A 17,318-nucleotide genomic window follows, 5' to 3' on the forward strand; every position below is an offset into this window, starting at 1 on the left:
TTATTAGGATGCACAGAGGGACTACAACTCCCGCCATGCACTGAAACACCATGTTCCGGTGGGGAGAAAGCGAGCATTGCTCATAGGTGGATTGTCGGTGTAGCTATGCATGCCGGGAGATGAAGTCCAAACGTTTACAGAATGCGGCACTGAGCAGACGCTCTGAACTACAATTCCCATCAACCCGCTGACGTGGCACGTCACGTTGTTGAGCTGAAGGAGAAGCTTGGAACGCAAGGCTAGGAATTACATTCCATGCACGGTATGGACCTGGTCCTTACCAGGCATGGGAAATAGCTGACTCTACATAGGTTATCGCTCTGAGGGAATTTCGTCTATTGGCGCGTCGTCGTTTGGTCGTGGCCATGTAACTATTATGTTTAGACAAGCTACAGTCCCATTATCGGGTCTGCTGCTGAATCCCTCCCCTTGACGGATCTCATGGTCGTGACGTCACCAACATCCTTTTGCCGTTACCCAGATTTCCGGGTTCAGTTCCGGGTAGTCCCAGTGAAGAGATGAGGGGGAGCTCCGGGTATGTATCTCCATAACTTCCCTCTCTGTCCTGTGTTGCTCGTGTCCTCCCCTCTAAATGGTTTGGCTCATCCCTTGGAGTGGAATGGTCCACTGACAATGTATGTTTCCTGTGTCTGTGGAGCCCTGTGCTGAGCTTGTGATGTCTCACCTCAGCCCCTGGTCCCAGAGGATAACAGGGGGGCTGTTACAGGTGCTGTACCCACCAGCCTGCCCTCTGCTGCTGTGGGCATTAAAGGGGTGTTTCATCCCATTGCGGTTTCCTGTAGGAAATGGATGGAGAGAGCCGCAGCCATATCTCCCTTCATTCTCCACCTCCGGCAGGACGAGGGTTGAGGTCCTGCCGATCCCTGAGGTGGGATGTCTTGAAGATATCCTATAAATGTCTGTGGCTGAAAACCGCGCTGACATGCAAGTTAGGGTACCGTCACATGGTTATGACTGAGTGCAGCTGTCCAGGCCACTGCGTATTGTCAATGGCCGCATGGTGACCCGCAAAACCACCAATGACGATTGAATAAATACTGTGCACCGTGTGGCTGTGGTCCTAGGTGCGTTTCACACTTTGGGATCAAAATGTGTTTTGCCCAATTTTTGCAGAATCGCTTTAAGACAGCTGATAAACCTAAGATTCCTTAGAGGATGAGATCTTACTTTTTTTATTATTATTATTATGTCAATTTATGTTGTGGATTTCTGCCACAGATTTCACCCCGAGCAATGCAGGAGGTGAAATCTGCGGCAAATCTACAGCGAAATCCATGTGCAGATTTTACTGCGCCCCTTTCAGTGAATTTCACCCCGCCCTACTGCAAAAATTTAATATCCACCGTGAAAATCGGCTGAAAGAATATAAAATGGGTTAGGCTACTTTCACAACAGCTTTTAAGTTTAATACCGGAAAAAAACCGCCTATGGGTACACAGTATGTTCTGTGTGGCTGGTACTGACCTAGTGAGAATTGGGATGTGCAGGTTCTGTTCCAAGGCGTTTTCCATGTCTCTCCCTCAGCGCTGTATTTTGATCCCTTTTTAGCCACCTTCTGTGGTGTGTCGATGTTCTGGACTCTAGGGGCGTGTTTGTTTACTTAGCCATATGCTGGTGCTCCCCGCCCACCCAGTTTACAAGCTCCTCCCTCTGCTATGCAGGTCTCCAAGACCTTTTGTCAGCAAGCAGAGTTGATAACACCTGAGCAGTTTTTGAACCAAAGCCAGCATCTGCTTGGAAGGGACTAAGCGTACGTCTGCTTCCTGCTGGATCCACTTCTGACAATGAGGGAACAACTACACTGCACAACATTTTTGTAATGATAATCAATGGTGCTGCGCTGTGACTGCGACGAGACAGCCGCCCAGAAAACAAACTTGAATTAATTTTTGCAACTGTCGTGTCGCAGCATGCCGCAGTGCGACACCATTGACTATCATTCTAAAAAATGGGACAGGAAGCCGCGGTGTAGCTGTAGCCTTAGGGTCCATTCACATGTCCGCATAATGGATCCGACCTCTGTTCGCAATTTCGTCAAAAGGGTGCTGACCCATTAATTTTCAATGGGGCCGCAAAAGATGTGAACAGCACACCATGTGCTTTCCGCATCCGCACTTCCGTTCCGCGGCCCCGCAAAAAGATAGAACATGTCCTATTCTTGTCCGCAGCCACGGACAAGAAAAGGCATTTCTATTATAGTGCGGTCCGTGTTTTGCGGATGTGTGAATGGACCCTTAGTCAAAAACTTGCATCAAAGATTGGCAGAAAAAGCTGTGTGTGACAACATCCTTACTGCTTTAGTGACCGCTAAAAGTAATCTTTTTTTCTAAAGTGAATAACCCTAAATTTTATCTTTCTGGGTACTGTATTCCATTTCCTTCTCTGAACTAGGGTTGCATCGGGAATCAAACTTTCGATACCCAATTAATACTTTTACACCCGGATCGATCCGATACCAGGATTTGCTATTTTCCGATACTAAGTGGCGCTACTTTGCGAGCCGTCCTAGCACTGCTGGTGACGCTAGGGAGGCTCGAATCCATCAAGGCCAGCTATTGGAGATGCAGCGGCTGCTGTGCGGGCATCGGGTGCAACGCGGGTAAGTATAACCTGTATGAGGTGTATTCTGGGTGGCAGCATAGGGGTTGAATGACCCCTTTAAACCATATTTATTGGAATACATTTTCTTAATTCCTGTAAGTAAACACTGCTATACATGTAATAAGTAAGAAATCTAGGAATTTGTCCTCAGTCAGATCTTCCTCCATAGATGTCCTCAAATCGGATCTAATTATTGTGAGGGCAGAGAAGTAGCGCTCTACCAGATAATAACAGATGATGCATCTGTAAGGTGGAGTCGGTACATTTCTACTGACGCGCTTTCCTCCACACGTGATGATGTCACCTGGTCCATTGTAAAGCCATGTTCGCTGTACATCACCTCAAACGCATCTTTCTTTTTCAAGCTGAACAAGCTCGTTATAGCTAATGATCTCTCTTAATAATCTGCCCGTCTCTGAGCCCTTTCTAGCTCTCCTATATTCTAAATATTACACTCCTTACCAAAAAAATAAATGCACCTGTCTCGCATAGAAATGTCGATTGGTGCAAAACTCAGCATGCAGCTATGTCTCGGGCAGAAAGATTAGGTACTCGGCCTTGCCACGCGAAGATGTAATAGTGCTCTCCCTGCTGCCCTATAAAAAGGCTCTCAGAGGCTTCTTTTGGTGAGAGATCATTGACTGTTAGACATGCCTCTATGACACACAGACATTGAGAGAAGCAGGTTGGTCTTTTTGACAAATTGCCTGCCATCTAGGCCATACTGAACTAGCTATAAGGAGGTGTTGGGCACAGTGGTTATGTGAGGGCACTCAAACACCAAACAGACTCTGGATGGCCCAGACAGACCACAAGTGGAGAGGATCATTTGATTCGCTGACAAGCATGGGCAACTCCCACAGTTGTGTTGTCCACCAGCCAGGCATCAGTGGCATCTTGATTACAAACCCTTTTCTCTAGCTGGACCATTTCCAGGTGCTTAGCAGGAGGATATTTTGAGTCGCAGTGCCCAAAACGTCTCCTGCCATTTATATCCAGCCACTGTTACCTTTGTCTGCTTTGGTGTCATGTATAGGAAACCTGACCGCTTTAGACTGGAACCGCTCACGTGAACAGCCCTATTAAAGTGAATGGGTCCGGATTCAGTGCGAGTGCAATGCGTTCACCTCACGCATTGCACCCGCGTGGAATTCTCGCCCATGGGAAATGGGCCTAAGGGTTAAAAGGGTTTGGCCGGTATTGAGAAATGACTCCCAAGAAGCCTCTATACCTCTGAGGGGTGAGAATAGATTTTTCTGAATTTTTGATCCTGAAGATGACTTGATTGTTCTTTGTAATTAAGAGCCGTAACCCAAGATATGGCACTAGTAAAATCTCTTCATTTCTCAGAATGGCACCAATAAGAAGTCATGGTTCTTGTAAAATGCCAGGGGGCTGATGTGATGGTGAATGGTAATGCTGTGATTAGGGAATGTCTGACAGTCATGTGAAAAAAGAGGTTGCTTCGAAAATAGCTGTAAAAGAGTTTGCCTTGGAGTGTTTTTTTTGTTTTGTTTGTTTTAAGTGTTGGGAATCCTTTAAAATGAAAAGAAAAAACCCACTCCTTAAAGAGAATGTGTCATCAGAAAATGACCTATTGTTAAGGGTACTTTCACACTTGCGTTGTGAAGATCCATCAGGAAGTTCCGTTGCCGGAACTGCCTGCCGGATCCGGAAATCCATTTGCAAACGGATAGCATTTGTAGACTGATCCGGATACGGATCCGTCTAACAAATGCATTGAAACACCGGATCCATCTCTTTGGTGTCATCTGGAAAAACGGATCCAATTTATTTTTTTTGCATTTTTAAAGGTCTGCGCATCGGGTAAACAACGGAACATTTACACTGGCAGATTGTCGGTGTAACGGATCACCTGGCACCCCGACTGAGTACCTCCGTTGACGGATGCTCCTAGCGTTTTCCTGAGGTTTCCAAGCACTCTGGCAGACACCACAATCACCGAACCGAAGCAGCATATAAATCCTCTTCAAGCATATGAATGCTGTAGACAGTTCAATAGGAAACCATACAAATAGGTTTACACTCCTAGCAGTCAAACTGGGACAGCAGGCAATAAATCCTCCCCCAAGAATGAGACGACACTTCACCTTGAGGGTTAAAACAGGAACTGACTTTATTTAGACATAGCACACCTACTTTAACCCCCCCCCTCAACAGCCTCATTTCCATACAATAGGGCACATGGAGGGCTATGGTACAAGGAAGGGTGGGGCCCGACAATAGCAAGGGCTGATGGGAGATTTGAGGGGGGGGGGGGGGGACAGAGCAGCTGGTTCAAACTGGTCTCCTAGTGTCCCTGAGACAACAACTTGCTGGGGGAACAATGGGACAGGAGGAAAAAGGGGGAGGAGAAGAGGCACAGAATAGCAATGCCTCCCACATAGCAAACACCACAGTAAGATACATACAGTCCACAACACATAGCAATACAATTCAACCGAACCCATAATAACATAGACAATATCTAAGACAGCCCGAATGCAATCCGCTACACAGTCCTAAAAGGGCATTGTTCCCAAAAGTCATAATATGTCCACGGATGGCCCAAATTGCATTTAAACGTACAAATTTACTAGGGGCCATAGTCAGCAGGTAGGAGGCGGGCAGCCTGGCCTCTCCAAGGCCCAGTGGTGAGGTGGGTTCCGCCACAGTCGGGAACAGTCATTCCCGATGATCTGCCAGATTCTTGGGCCGAAATGCACCTTTAGCCTAATAATGGGCGCCACTTCTTGGTCTGTACAGATCTCTTTACTGCAGTTATATATCATTCTAATCCTGCCTGTAATAAGGAGATATCACCTCTGTGTACAGATAAGAAAGGATCCACCATTCACAATATTGTCAGGGCTTATCTGCTCCCTCCTGACCTCTGCACAGGTCACAGAGCATGCCCAGAAAACTCTCCCATAGAAGTCAATGAGGTCTCCCTCCTTGTGTCTATGGCCCATGGGGTTGCCGTAAAGCAATATTTTTTTTATGCTGTTAAGAACAGTTCAGGGTAGATGGCCGCCCCCATAAAAATGTTCAGGAAATAGAATAAAAAAATCTAATCAGAAAATAAAATCGTATTAGAAAAAAGAAGATGGGTTACTATCTGGTTTTAACTGGCAGATAACATTTTTGGCGACACATTTCCTTTAAATCCCTTATGGGTCACAGGCTGCCAATCTGAAGTCTTTGTATACTACCATGCAGGTCATCATGTGTGGTGTAACCGCTATCTGCAGCAAGTCGCTGACCTCAGAGGTCTAGAGATTGAAGTAGTATTTTTTTTATTATTATTATTATTATTATTATTATTATTAATTTAATTTTATTTTTTTATTGGAAAATATTTCCGGATTTCGAAAAAAAAAAATTCGGACAACTCTTTCTCATTAAAGAGGACACGTGTTGGGAACATGTGTGCAATTTACCAATAAAGTGTGATTAGAAGATGAGCGGCCATTTCTTCCTTGGTTAAGCTCCACCCACTTGTTAGTACAGAGCTCCTGCGCTGATCATGGGCGCTGATAGAGAGGCATGTGACCAGACATATCCATCATCCTTCTCTGTAGGAAAAACACTGCATATGCGCTAGTGTTCCATACAGGTTTTTGTTTTTCTCTCAAAGGAGGCTGATGGACGTCCCTGGTCACATGCCTCTCCATCTAGACGAGAGTACAGTGGAAAAGGCTGGAGTTACAAGGGGGCAGCGTTTATCTTCTAATAACCTTATAATAAAAAGCTGCTCATGATGATGTTCCCATCACATTTCTCACAATAAGTGGACAACTTTATATAAACTGTCCTATAGTTTTGTGTCTTTATTTCCTATGCAGAGCTGTGTTTCTTCATGGTAACAGACTACCTTGTGGAGCCTGATCATGTAGCCATACTGCCTTCTCTCTGTCCTTCACTTTTTCTAATGTATATTTGGAAAGTCACTGGTTTGTAGTTGTGTGACTGTCAGCAGCTGGGTTCTTATATAACTGCTAGGGCAATGGCCTGGTACGGTGTGGTACTATCATACTGTAAAGCTTTCTTTAATAAACCACTTCTGCCCATATTACAGTGTTTGTAAGAAGCTCCTAACGTGGCCAAATTCCTTTACAATTCTAAATTTATGAATTTGCTTTCATGTTCCTCCAGCACGGGACAATGTGTAACAAAGATTCATAGTCTCCCTCAAAAGGCAGTGGCCAACTCAATGCCCGATCCACTAAGTAAAGACAAGTCCACAGCCAAGATGACCGACAGTATATTTAACCTTACCCTAGAGATTGTCTACCTACTGCTTGGAAAGGTGAGGTATCTGGGGAATTGTTACTTGGTCACTTTTCTTTGTTTTAATAATAGAGGGACATGACTGGCAAGGTGTTCTGTGAATGTACATAGTGATATTTATCAGGGTCTCTCCATACACAGGATTACATGGTAGTGAAGAAAACATCAGAAAAATGTGTGGCCCCCAGAAGATGCCTCTGCGTATCAGGTGGATGCTGCAGAAGCCCCACCATGGAGCCTCCACCTGACTCACTGATACATAAGAAAAACAATGAGCAGAAGATCATAGAACTCGCCAACAAGATCATTGAGCTGCTGACAGGAGAGGTGAGTGCTGCTGGGAATGCTAGGACATTATATAGTTACCTCAGGGATAATGTGTCTGATTGTTTATGATTGTGTGTGTCAGGTTCCTATAAGGTGTCAGGATGTCTCTGTCCATTTCTCCATGGAAGAGTGGGAGTATTTAGAAGAACACGAGGATCTCTACAAGAACATCATGATGGAGGACCACCACCCTCTCACATCACCGGGTAAAAGGAGATTGTCATTGATGGTAGAGAACAGTTGTGGTGGTCTCCTAGATACCGCCATCATCTGATTATCATTTGTACACAATGTATTCAGTCATTTTGTATTTCCTGCAGATGAATGTTGTACGAAAAATTCACCAGAGAGATGTCCCAGTCCTATGTGTGTCCAGGGTTTCCCAGAGGAAAAGCATAATGCTCTAGTGGATAAACAGGTAGATAGAAAACTAACCTACCTACCCTCGAACCTCACCTAACCATACCCATATAAGGTACAACCTATCAAAAAAACTTTCTGAGAAGACCCCCCCATGAAGACGATATTTTTTGGACAGATGTTCTCTTTCTTATATATTGGCCTCTTATTTGAGATGACCATCCCTCAGACCATTTTCACTGCAATTTAGTCAGTGGTCTCAAAGAGACTTGGTGGTCATTAAATTGCACTTTAAGGTCTGTACACATTACCTAATATATGTATGAATTATTGAAATTGTATTCTTGTCTCTTAAAATCTTCATTCTCCTGATATCCTCTGTATTAATTCATCCATATAAAAATCAGGGAAAAGGCTTGCTTGATAAAGAGGAGGCCTGTGTTATGACTGATCTCCATTGTACGGAAAAGGAAATTCCTGAAGATATCAGCCCAGGTAAGCGGAAACCTCTAGACAGAGCATAATCACAATATTCTCAGTTCAGCTTTTACAACAATCTCTTATTCTCCACCATCTTCTCAATACAAACTTTTGAGAATCTGTGGGTGACAGGAGCTGCCATCCCCTTCTACTCAACTGTTCTTCTTCTCTGATCATCTCATTGGTTGCTATCAGATGAACAAGAACATAAGTCATTCTTCTTGAAGCAGTACTAAAGGGGTTTCTAGGAACTCAATATTAATTGTCCTCAGGATAGATGATCAGCATGAGATTGGTAAGGGTCCCGGGTAAAGACCTCTACCAATAAGCTGTTTGAAGGGGCCACAGTATACCAATACATTCTCTAGGGGCTGAGCTTGGACATGGATGTGACATCACTGGTCAAGGAAGAGGCCAGAGCGTTCACACAGGTCATGTGGCCCCTTCAAACAGTTGATCGACCACCTATTGGATATTTGTCTATTGATGACCTATCCTGAGAAAAGGCCATTACTATTTAAGTCTTGACGAACCACTTTAAATCCCTGGCTACATGTTATTGCTACTGTATAAACACGAAGACCTTTTCATATCTATTTTTTTAATGATTTTTCTGTATTGAGAGATTTTTACTTGATTTGCTCCTAGGTGTCTACAGTCATTTGGTAACATGAGCAATGTGCTTGTTCTGTTGGCATCTTCCTAGAGCATAAGCTTCACAATAGTGCTAATCAGAGGGCAGTGAGGTGAACTGCAGTTTATGTAATAGAGATCTAGTCTCTATATACAGGATTTTATATTTGTTCCATTTTATAGCCTCCTTTGCCTAGTATACGGGCGCATTCACACGACCGTAGTGTCGTAGTAGCGCACAGTGTGCTGTCCACATCTCTTGCAGCCCCTTTGTAATGAATGGGTCCGCACCCATTCTGCAAAATTGCCGAATGGATGCGGACTCATTCATACGGCCGTCTGAATGACCCCCAATTCTCAAGCTGCCATGGTCTGTAGATACAGGTTGCTCTTATTACTTACCGAGTATTGAAGTCACCTGCCTCCTCTGAAGACTCCATAACCTCACCCACATTACCTATGTTTTCTCCTGACCTTCTTCAAATTGGCACCTAAAGGGGCTGTGCCACAAAAAAATCTACGTTGTTGAAACCAGCACCTGTATCTGGATACTTTATGTAATTGCATGCAATTAAAAATGTAGCATAGCCTCTGAGCTATTCAATAAAATGTATCTGTATAGCGCCACCTGCTGTTTTCTCTTTCCCTTATTTCCACCTCTCTGAGTTGATCGCACATGCTCAGTTAAAATCTTCCACTGCCATCAGCCATATGCTCGGTTAGAAGCTGTGGCAGTTACAGGGAAAGAGCTACAGCGGAAAGGACTCTCCCCTGATATAAATCTAGCAGAGCAATAAATGGGGAGTCTCTGGATCCATGTGCGGTTTAGGGTTGCTTCTGTTAGAGAGAGATTGATGTGCACTATATGTCAGATTTTTCTCTTTTTACACCAATAATGGCATAACCACTTTAAGATCCATATGCAATCACATTTATAGATTGCTTTCTCCTCGACTCTGATACAGCCCTCAATTCATACCTGAGATGTGTTATTACAGTATTTGATTACTAGTGTGACTATACGTAGATCACGGAGGTAACTCAGTGCTAGCATACACACCCAGCAAGCACAGGTTGATGCTCTTGTGCAGAAGGGGACTACACGGCCGCCATGCTCTTTCATAATAGCTGTTGTGAGCTGTGTGTGCAGCACATTGGATGCTACCTCAGCCTCTGTGTGGGTGACAATTTCTCCCTGTGAGACCTCATGTTCATGGGTTATGCTTCAGGGCATGTAGGAAGCTAAGAAATATGACTTCTTAGTATTTCCTTAAAGAGAACCTGTGATCAACTTAGAGCCGCATTAAGTAGTGACAGACGAGCTGATTTCAGCGGTAGATCATAAGCTAAAAGTAAGTGGTTGCTGATAACCGGCATCATAATTATTGCAGCCCAGGCCTTGAAAGGAGTCCAATCTAGCTGAGAAGAGTCGATTATTTATAAGCTTCCGTTCTGCTGCCCAATTGCTGCTGATTGACAGTATTCTCCTTACTTTTCTCCCTAGAAGAGAACAGGAGACCAGGAGCTTATGAATAACCAGGACTCTTCTCAGGTAGATTTGACTCTTTTCAAGGCCTGGGCTGCAATGATTATGATGCTGGTTCTCGGCCACCACTTTTAGTTCATGAGTGACAAACCGCTGAAATCATCTCGTCTGTCACTATGCTGTCCTCCATGAGTTCAGCATTAAGTTGATGACAGGTTCTCTTTAAAGTGGCATGATGGGGTCTTTCCCACTGTGATTTTAAAATATATTTTTTTTCCCTTATCAGGTTCCCATACTGCAGGGCCCTCACAGCAGAAGTCTTGTCTTCTCCACAAGAGAATAGTCCTTTTCCTGAACGATCCCCTGAGGACAGACAGGCACGGGAACATGCTGTCTGAAAGCATATTAAACCTCACCTTGGAGATCATCTACCTCCTTACTGGTGAGGTGCGGCATTCTGGGAATTCTGTCACATGACATTACTCTGATCTCTGTCAATAAAACAGGGACGTTACCACAGAGGTGATGGAAACTTGTATAGCGCTATTCATTACTGCTTTCTTTACAAATAGGATTACACTGTAGAGAGAAGGACATTAGGCAAGTGTATGACTCCTAGCAGTCGCCCTCGAGTGTTAGGAGCCTGGAGCAGGACCCAGAACTCCATCGCCGACCCTCCAGCTCACTCATTGATGCCTGAGAGGACCAGCGAGCAGAAGATCCAAGATATCACCAACAAGATCATTGAGCTGCTGACTGGAGAGGTGAGCACTGCTGGCAATGCTGGGACATTTTTATAGTAACACAAGGAATGATGTGTCTGTATCATTGTGTGTGTCAGGTTCCTATAAGGTGTCAGGATGTCTCTGTCTATTTCTCCATGGAGGAGTGGGAGTATTTAGAAGGACACAAGGATCTGTACACGGACGTCATGATGGAGGACCAACAGTCTCTCGCATCACAGGGTAAGAGGAGACTTTGATGGTATAGGAGTGGTTTTAAGGGTCGCCTGGATACCCTTGTGATATATCACATAAATATATAATGTTTTTAGTTACTGTGTATGTGTGTCCTACAGATGAATCCAGTAAGGTAAATCCAGCAGAGAAATGTTCTAGTCCTCTCAGTTCGCAGCAGTGTCCAGAAGAAAATTGTAATGTCTCGCCAGATCAAGCAGATGGATCTGAGGTCTCAACTAATATAAATAATATTGTTAGTATTAAGTCATTAGACCAAAGTTATTTGATTGAATGATTTATTTTTATCTTGTCTGTCTAGAGTGAAGATCTTGATATGAAAGTTGAAAGTGTAGATGAGGAAGAAGAGGAGACGTATATCATGGCTGACCAACCGTGTAAGGGGGGTCACTGATTGTGAAGGAAAGAGCAGTTTTGAGGGTCACAAAGATACATACCGTGTTTTTGTGTTTTTACAGATGTCTCCAGTAAGGGAAATTCAACAGAAGGATGTAAGACTCCTCCGTATAGCCTGGATAGTCCAGACGAAAATCACATTGTCTCACCAGATCATCAGGTAATTGTGGCTGAGATCTTTTTGCCATCAAAGTAGACCTATTTTATGTGTTCACCAGATGAGCTCTATGGACCATTTGTTTATTCTGTTTGTTTTATCAAAACTTAGGCCCCTTTCATACGAGCGAGTTTTCCGCGCGGGCGCAATGCGTGATGCGAACGCATTGCGCCTGCACTGAATCCGGACCCATTCATTTCAATGGGTCTGTGTACATGAGCGTTGGTTTGCACGCATAACTTGTGCGTTGCGTGAAAATCGCAGCATGTTCTACATTCTGCGTTATTCACGCAACGCTGACTCCATAGAAGTGAATAGGGCTGCGTGAAAATCGCATCCGCAAGCAAGTGCGGATGAGATGTGTTTTTCACGGATGGTTGCTAAGAGATGTTGTTTGTATACTTTCAGTTTTTTTATCACGCGTGTGCAAAATGCATCAAATCGCATTGCAGGCAAAACTGAATGAACTTGCTTGCGAAATCGCAAATTTTTCACTAAATGCATCTGGACCTAATTCGCACACGCTCGTCTGCAAGGTACCTTAATTTCCTTTAATAAGGGAGGTGCAGTTAGGTTACTTTTCCTTCTTTTTCTTAAAGAGGACCTTTCACCGATCCTGACATTGTGAACTAAGTATACAGACATGGAGAGCGGCACCCGGGGATCTCACTGCACTTACTGTTATCCCTGGGCGCCGCTCCGTTCTCCCGCTATGCCCTCCGGTATCTTCGGTCACTAAGTCTGCACTTGTTCTGCTGTAGCTCTGGCCTATCGCAGTGCAGAGCTCACAGTCTGGGAGGTTATTTTCTCCCAGGCTGTGAGCTCTGCGATGCGATTGTCCAGCGCTACAACAGAACAAGAGCAGACTCCGCCTACCATAACTTAGTGACTGAAATCTCCGCCTACTATAACTTAGTGACCGAAGATACCGGAGGGAATAGCGGGAGAACGGAGCGGCGCCGCTCTCCATGTCTGTATACTTAGTTCACAGTGTCATAATCGGTGAAAGGTTTTTAAGCTTCTGTCTGTTAAATAATTTGTTCACATTTTTATTCAGGTAGAAGATCTCATTGATATTAAAGTTGAAGTTGTAGATGAAGATGAGATGTGTGTAATGAACAGGCATCAATGTAAAGAGGAAGAAATTCCTGTAGATATTGGTCAAGGTCAGTAAAAAACACTTTGTACAGATGTCTCCTTGTACAATAACTACATCGTTACACATCACAGTATATGTCAGTTGTGGTGTACAACCCAGATGAGAACCCTTGCTTCCAGTTCAGTGACCATGCATTATATACATTACATTCAGTGTATCAATTCCAACACAGTTGAGACCACCAGTTGTCCACCACTGATATCGGGATAGGGCTCATGTACACCAACGTATTATTCTTCTGTTTCCGTTCTGTGTTTTTTTTTTTTTTTTGTTTTTTTTTTTTACAGCTCCATATGCGTAACCATTTCAGTAGGGCTTGAAAAAACCCGGAAGTGATCCGTGTGCATTCCGTGTCCACATGTCCGTTCCACCAAAAATAAATAGAACCTGTTCTATTCTTACCCGTTTTGCGGACAAGGACAGACATTATTACAATGTACCAGCAAAAAAAAAAAAAAAAAAGGATGCAACACGGACGTCACATGAATGTAATCAGTCTTTTTTTGCGGACCGCAAAATACATACGGTCGTGTACATGAGCCCTTAAAGGGGTTGTCCAAGATAATTAAAAATCTCAGACAAGCCCTCCCATTTTTTATTTTATTTTTTTATTTTTTTTTATAGTCACCCCATTCTCCAGCGCTGGTCTGGTCCTCCTGACGCTGCTTGTTCGCAAACTGCAGCAGTGACGTTCCGGTATACGTGACTGCTGCAGCCAATCACTAACACTGAGAATAGTGATTGGCTGCAGGGATCACATGCCGTATACCGGCATGTCACTGCTGCAGTTTGTGAACAACAAGCAGCAGCAGGAGGACCAGACCAACGCTGAAGAATGTCGTAAAAATAACATCATTTTTTAAATTTAGCTATTAGAGGTCTTGTCTAACATTTTTTAAATTTTACGGACAACACTGACAAGCCCTTTAAATATCCTCCACACGCTTTCATGTTTTCTTCGCACATGTCTTGTTTCTTCTCATTATAGTAGAGATTCTCTGTAACACTTCAACCATTTATTTTTATGGAAAATTCCATATTTGAAAAAGTAAAACTCCTGATAGGACCTGTCAGATCTCCTGACATGTCTATAAATACTTTACCTTTAATGCTGTTCTCTGCGTTTCCCATATTGATAACCTGTCCTTAGGATAGGTCATCAATGTCAAATTGGCAGGGGCCCGACTGCCGGCACCTTCGCTGATCAGCTGTATGAAGAGAGCGCAGCAGTCGTACAAGCGCTGTATTCTCTTTACAGTGTACCTGCTCGCCGACAACATTGCAGCAGCGAGCATTGTATTAACACCTTCTGTCTGTTTTTTTCCTATAACTCTAAATTGTGCCACACTCTGTTATTCCTTATTAAATACATAATTAAGTTGACAACTGGTAGTTGCCTTTCTTCTCGTCAATAGAATGTGTCCCTACACATTCTGACACTATCCGCACTGATTGGATCATGGCTAAACACACTAGGTTGAAATGAGGGGATCCATTCTTTTTGGGACTTGTAACTGGAATGATGACTTTTTTTTTTTTTTTTAATTAAGAAAGTAATGTGTATTTCTACAGTTGCTCCATAGTATGTTTTAATGTTATAAATTTTTCTAAGTATTAATGTCTTTAATTCCATCAGGTTGCCATAGCTTGGATGGACAAAATCTTTTACCTCCATGTTCTGAAGCAGAAGATAACTTCAACCAAAATTTTTCATATGAAGACCCATTAACGCCGAATATACTTCCAGACCCGTTCTCAGATCCCTTGTATCCTGTGGAACGCCCTGGGAAATCACATGTTTTTACACAAAACATAGGTCACAGAGTGTTTAAAATATTTCCATGTTCTGAATGCGGGAGACATTTTGGAAAGAAGGCAAATCTTCTCAGACATAAGAGAAGTCACACAAGGCCGTTTTTCTGTGGCGATTGTGGTAAATCTTTTACATTCAAATTCCGTCTCATAGAACATCAGCGATTTCACACTGGGGAGAAACCTTATTCTTGTCCTGAATGTGGGAAGCGATTTATGCATAGAGAAAATCTTTTTAAACATCAGAAAATTCACAACGAAGATAGACCATTTTCCTGTGTTGAGTGCGGCAAATCATTTTCTCAGAAATCTTATCTTATAGAACATCTGAAGTTTCATATGGGGGAGAAGCCATACTCATGTTCTGAATGTGGGAAACCTTTTAGCAAGAAGTCTGTTCTAGTTAAACATATGAGAATTCACACTGAGCAGAAGCCGTTGCTGTGTTTAGAGTGTGGGAAATGTTTTACCAAAAATTCAATGTTACTTAAACATCAGAGATCTCACACAGGACGCAGTTCATATATATGTTCTGAATGTGGCAAGTGTTTTAAGAAGAAGTCTGTTCTTGTTGACCACCAGAGAACTCACACAGGGGAGAGGCCATTTCCATGTATGGAATGTGGGAAAAGTTTTACTAAGAAATCTGTTCTTGTTGCACATCAGAGAATCCACACAGGGGAGAAGCCGTATTCATGTGCGGAATGTGAAAAAAGTTTTACCCAGAAGTCAGGCCTTATTGCACATCAGAAAGTTCATGAAGGAAAGAGAAAAAGGTTTTCATGTCTAGAATGCGGGGAATGTAAATGTATTTGTGCAGATTATATTAGCATAGAACAGAAAGATGATAAAGAAGAGAAACCATTTTTATGTCTACAGTGCGGGAAATGCTTTACCCAGAAAGCAGGCCTTCTAAAACATCAGAGAATTCACACAGGGGACAGGCCCTTTTCATGTCTCGAATGCGGGAAATGTTTTACACTCAAAGATCGTCTTGAGAGACATCAGAGAAGTCACTCTGGTGAGAAGCCGTTTTCTTGCTCAGTATGTGGAAAAAGTTTTACTCATAAATCAAGTCTAGTTGACCATCAGAGAACTCACACAGGGGAGAGGCCTTTTCCGTGTTTGGAATGTGGGAAATGTTTTATTCAGAAGTCAGATCTTGTAAGACATCAGAGGATTCATTTGGGGGAGAAACCATATGCCTGTCCAGAATGTGGAAAGCGTTTTATCCATCGATCAGATCTTGTTGTACACCAGAGAATTCACACAGGAGAGAAGCTGTATTCTTGCTCGGAATGTGGGAGAGGCTTTACACGTAAAAGTCAGTTTGAGATTCATCAGAGAAGTCACACAGGAGAGCGGCCTTTTATCTGTCCGGAGTGTGGCAAATGTTTTAACCAGAAATCAAATCTTGTTAGACACCAAGGAACTCACTACATTTCAAAAGCCACCAACATGTCACTTCTGGATGGAATTACCATTGATGCCCCACACTCCCAAATTATAGTTACCTGAAGTCCACAGTGGCTTGTATCCATGAGTGAAAGCAAACTACAAGATCAAATCTCATGGTACACAGTTCAAGACATTCTGAGTATACCCAACCAACACTATAATTGTGTTGATGGGAATTGATTATTTCCCTGCCTCCTTCAAGACTGATGCAAAAAGAAAGGAACAAACTACTTTTTGGAAGCTACCAAAATGTAACTTCTGGTCAGAATTGCCATCAATGTCCTAGTCTCCCAAATTATAGGTAAGTGAAGTCTATGGAGACATAGAGTCTGAGGAGATCTTTGGACCCAGCTAATCCTATAATTTTTTTTATTGGAATTGGTTCTCTCCCTGCTCTCTCAAGGTTGCTGTAAAAAGAAAGTACCTCACTACCTTTTGAAAGCCACCAATATGTTACTTCTGGTCAAAATTGCCATCAATGTCCTAGTATTCTAAATTATAGTTTACCTGAAGTCCGCTGTTACATGGAGTTTGGGGAGACACTTGGATCCAGCTAACCCTATAACTTTTTTTTTTGGGGGGGGGGGACTAATTCTCTTCCTGCCTTCTCAAGGTTGCTGTGAAAATAAAGGTGTCATCTTGCTGTTTTTCCAACCTTTGGTCTACACTACAGACTTTTTAAATTATATTTTTAAACACTAAAATAAATATGCAGAACGGTGAAGATTTCCATTAAATGGATGGTAGCCTGAATATAGATGCACCTACATGTGTTAAGCTGAAACATGGCGTTTGTTTACAACATGGGTTTTTAAGTTATGGAATGTATTCTTCTATACCAGTGGTGGCGAACCTATGGTACGGGTGCCAGAGGCGTCACTCAGAGCCCTCTCTATGGGCACCTGCACCCTGGAAAAAGTCTATGGTGTACCAATATATCTTAGACTTTTCCTGCCATTCATCAGCACAGAACATGCTATGAATGGCACAGGCAACGCATTGAATGTAGGCAGGCTATTATAGTTAAGTGATTAAATACATGGAAGATATACTATATTGGACTGTAGTATTCAGGTCAAATTGGCGTGTTGGCACTTTGCGATAAATAAGTGGGTTTTGGGTTGCAGTTTGGGCGCTCTGTCTCTAAAAGGTTCGCCATCA

The 17,318-nt window shown here is 43.1% G+C and overlaps 1 protein-coding gene across 3 annotated transcripts; it reads left to right on the forward strand.

The window, feature by feature from the left end:
* The first annotated feature begins 231 nt into the window (after positions 1 to 231).
* LOC122940050 (zinc finger protein 420-like) lies at positions 232 to 17,059 on the forward strand. Of its 3 annotated transcripts, none has more exons than XM_044296353.1 (15): positions 232 to 535; positions 2,413 to 2,620; positions 6,778 to 6,931; positions 7,054 to 7,239; positions 7,322 to 7,445; positions 7,560 to 7,657; positions 8,007 to 8,094; positions 10,485 to 10,645; positions 10,771 to 10,962; positions 11,040 to 11,163; positions 11,277 to 11,386; positions 11,477 to 11,552; positions 11,634 to 11,731; positions 12,786 to 12,894; positions 14,524 to 17,059. In XM_044296353.1, exons 2-15 carry the CDS (start codon positions 2,583 to 2,585, stop codon positions 16,215 to 16,217), a joined length of 3,252 nt encoding a protein of 1,083 aa, XP_044152288.1. In that variant the 5' UTR covers positions 232 to 535; positions 2,413 to 2,582; the 3' UTR covers positions 16,218 to 17,059. The 3 variants fall into 3 exon arrangements, with proteins under 3 accessions (XP_044152288.1, XP_044152290.1, XP_044152289.1); XM_044296355.1 differs by having other exon boundaries at positions 11,277 to 11,290; XM_044296354.1 differs by lacking the exon at positions 2,413 to 2,620.
* Positions 17,060 to 17,318: the final 259 nt, after the last annotated feature.

The sequence above is a fragment of the Bufo gargarizans genome, chromosome 6, assembly GCF_014858855.1.
Source record: "Bufo gargarizans isolate SCDJY-AF-19 chromosome 6, ASM1485885v1, whole genome shotgun sequence".
Taxonomy (NCBI): Eukaryota; Metazoa; Chordata; class Amphibia; order Anura; family Bufonidae; genus Bufo; species Bufo gargarizans.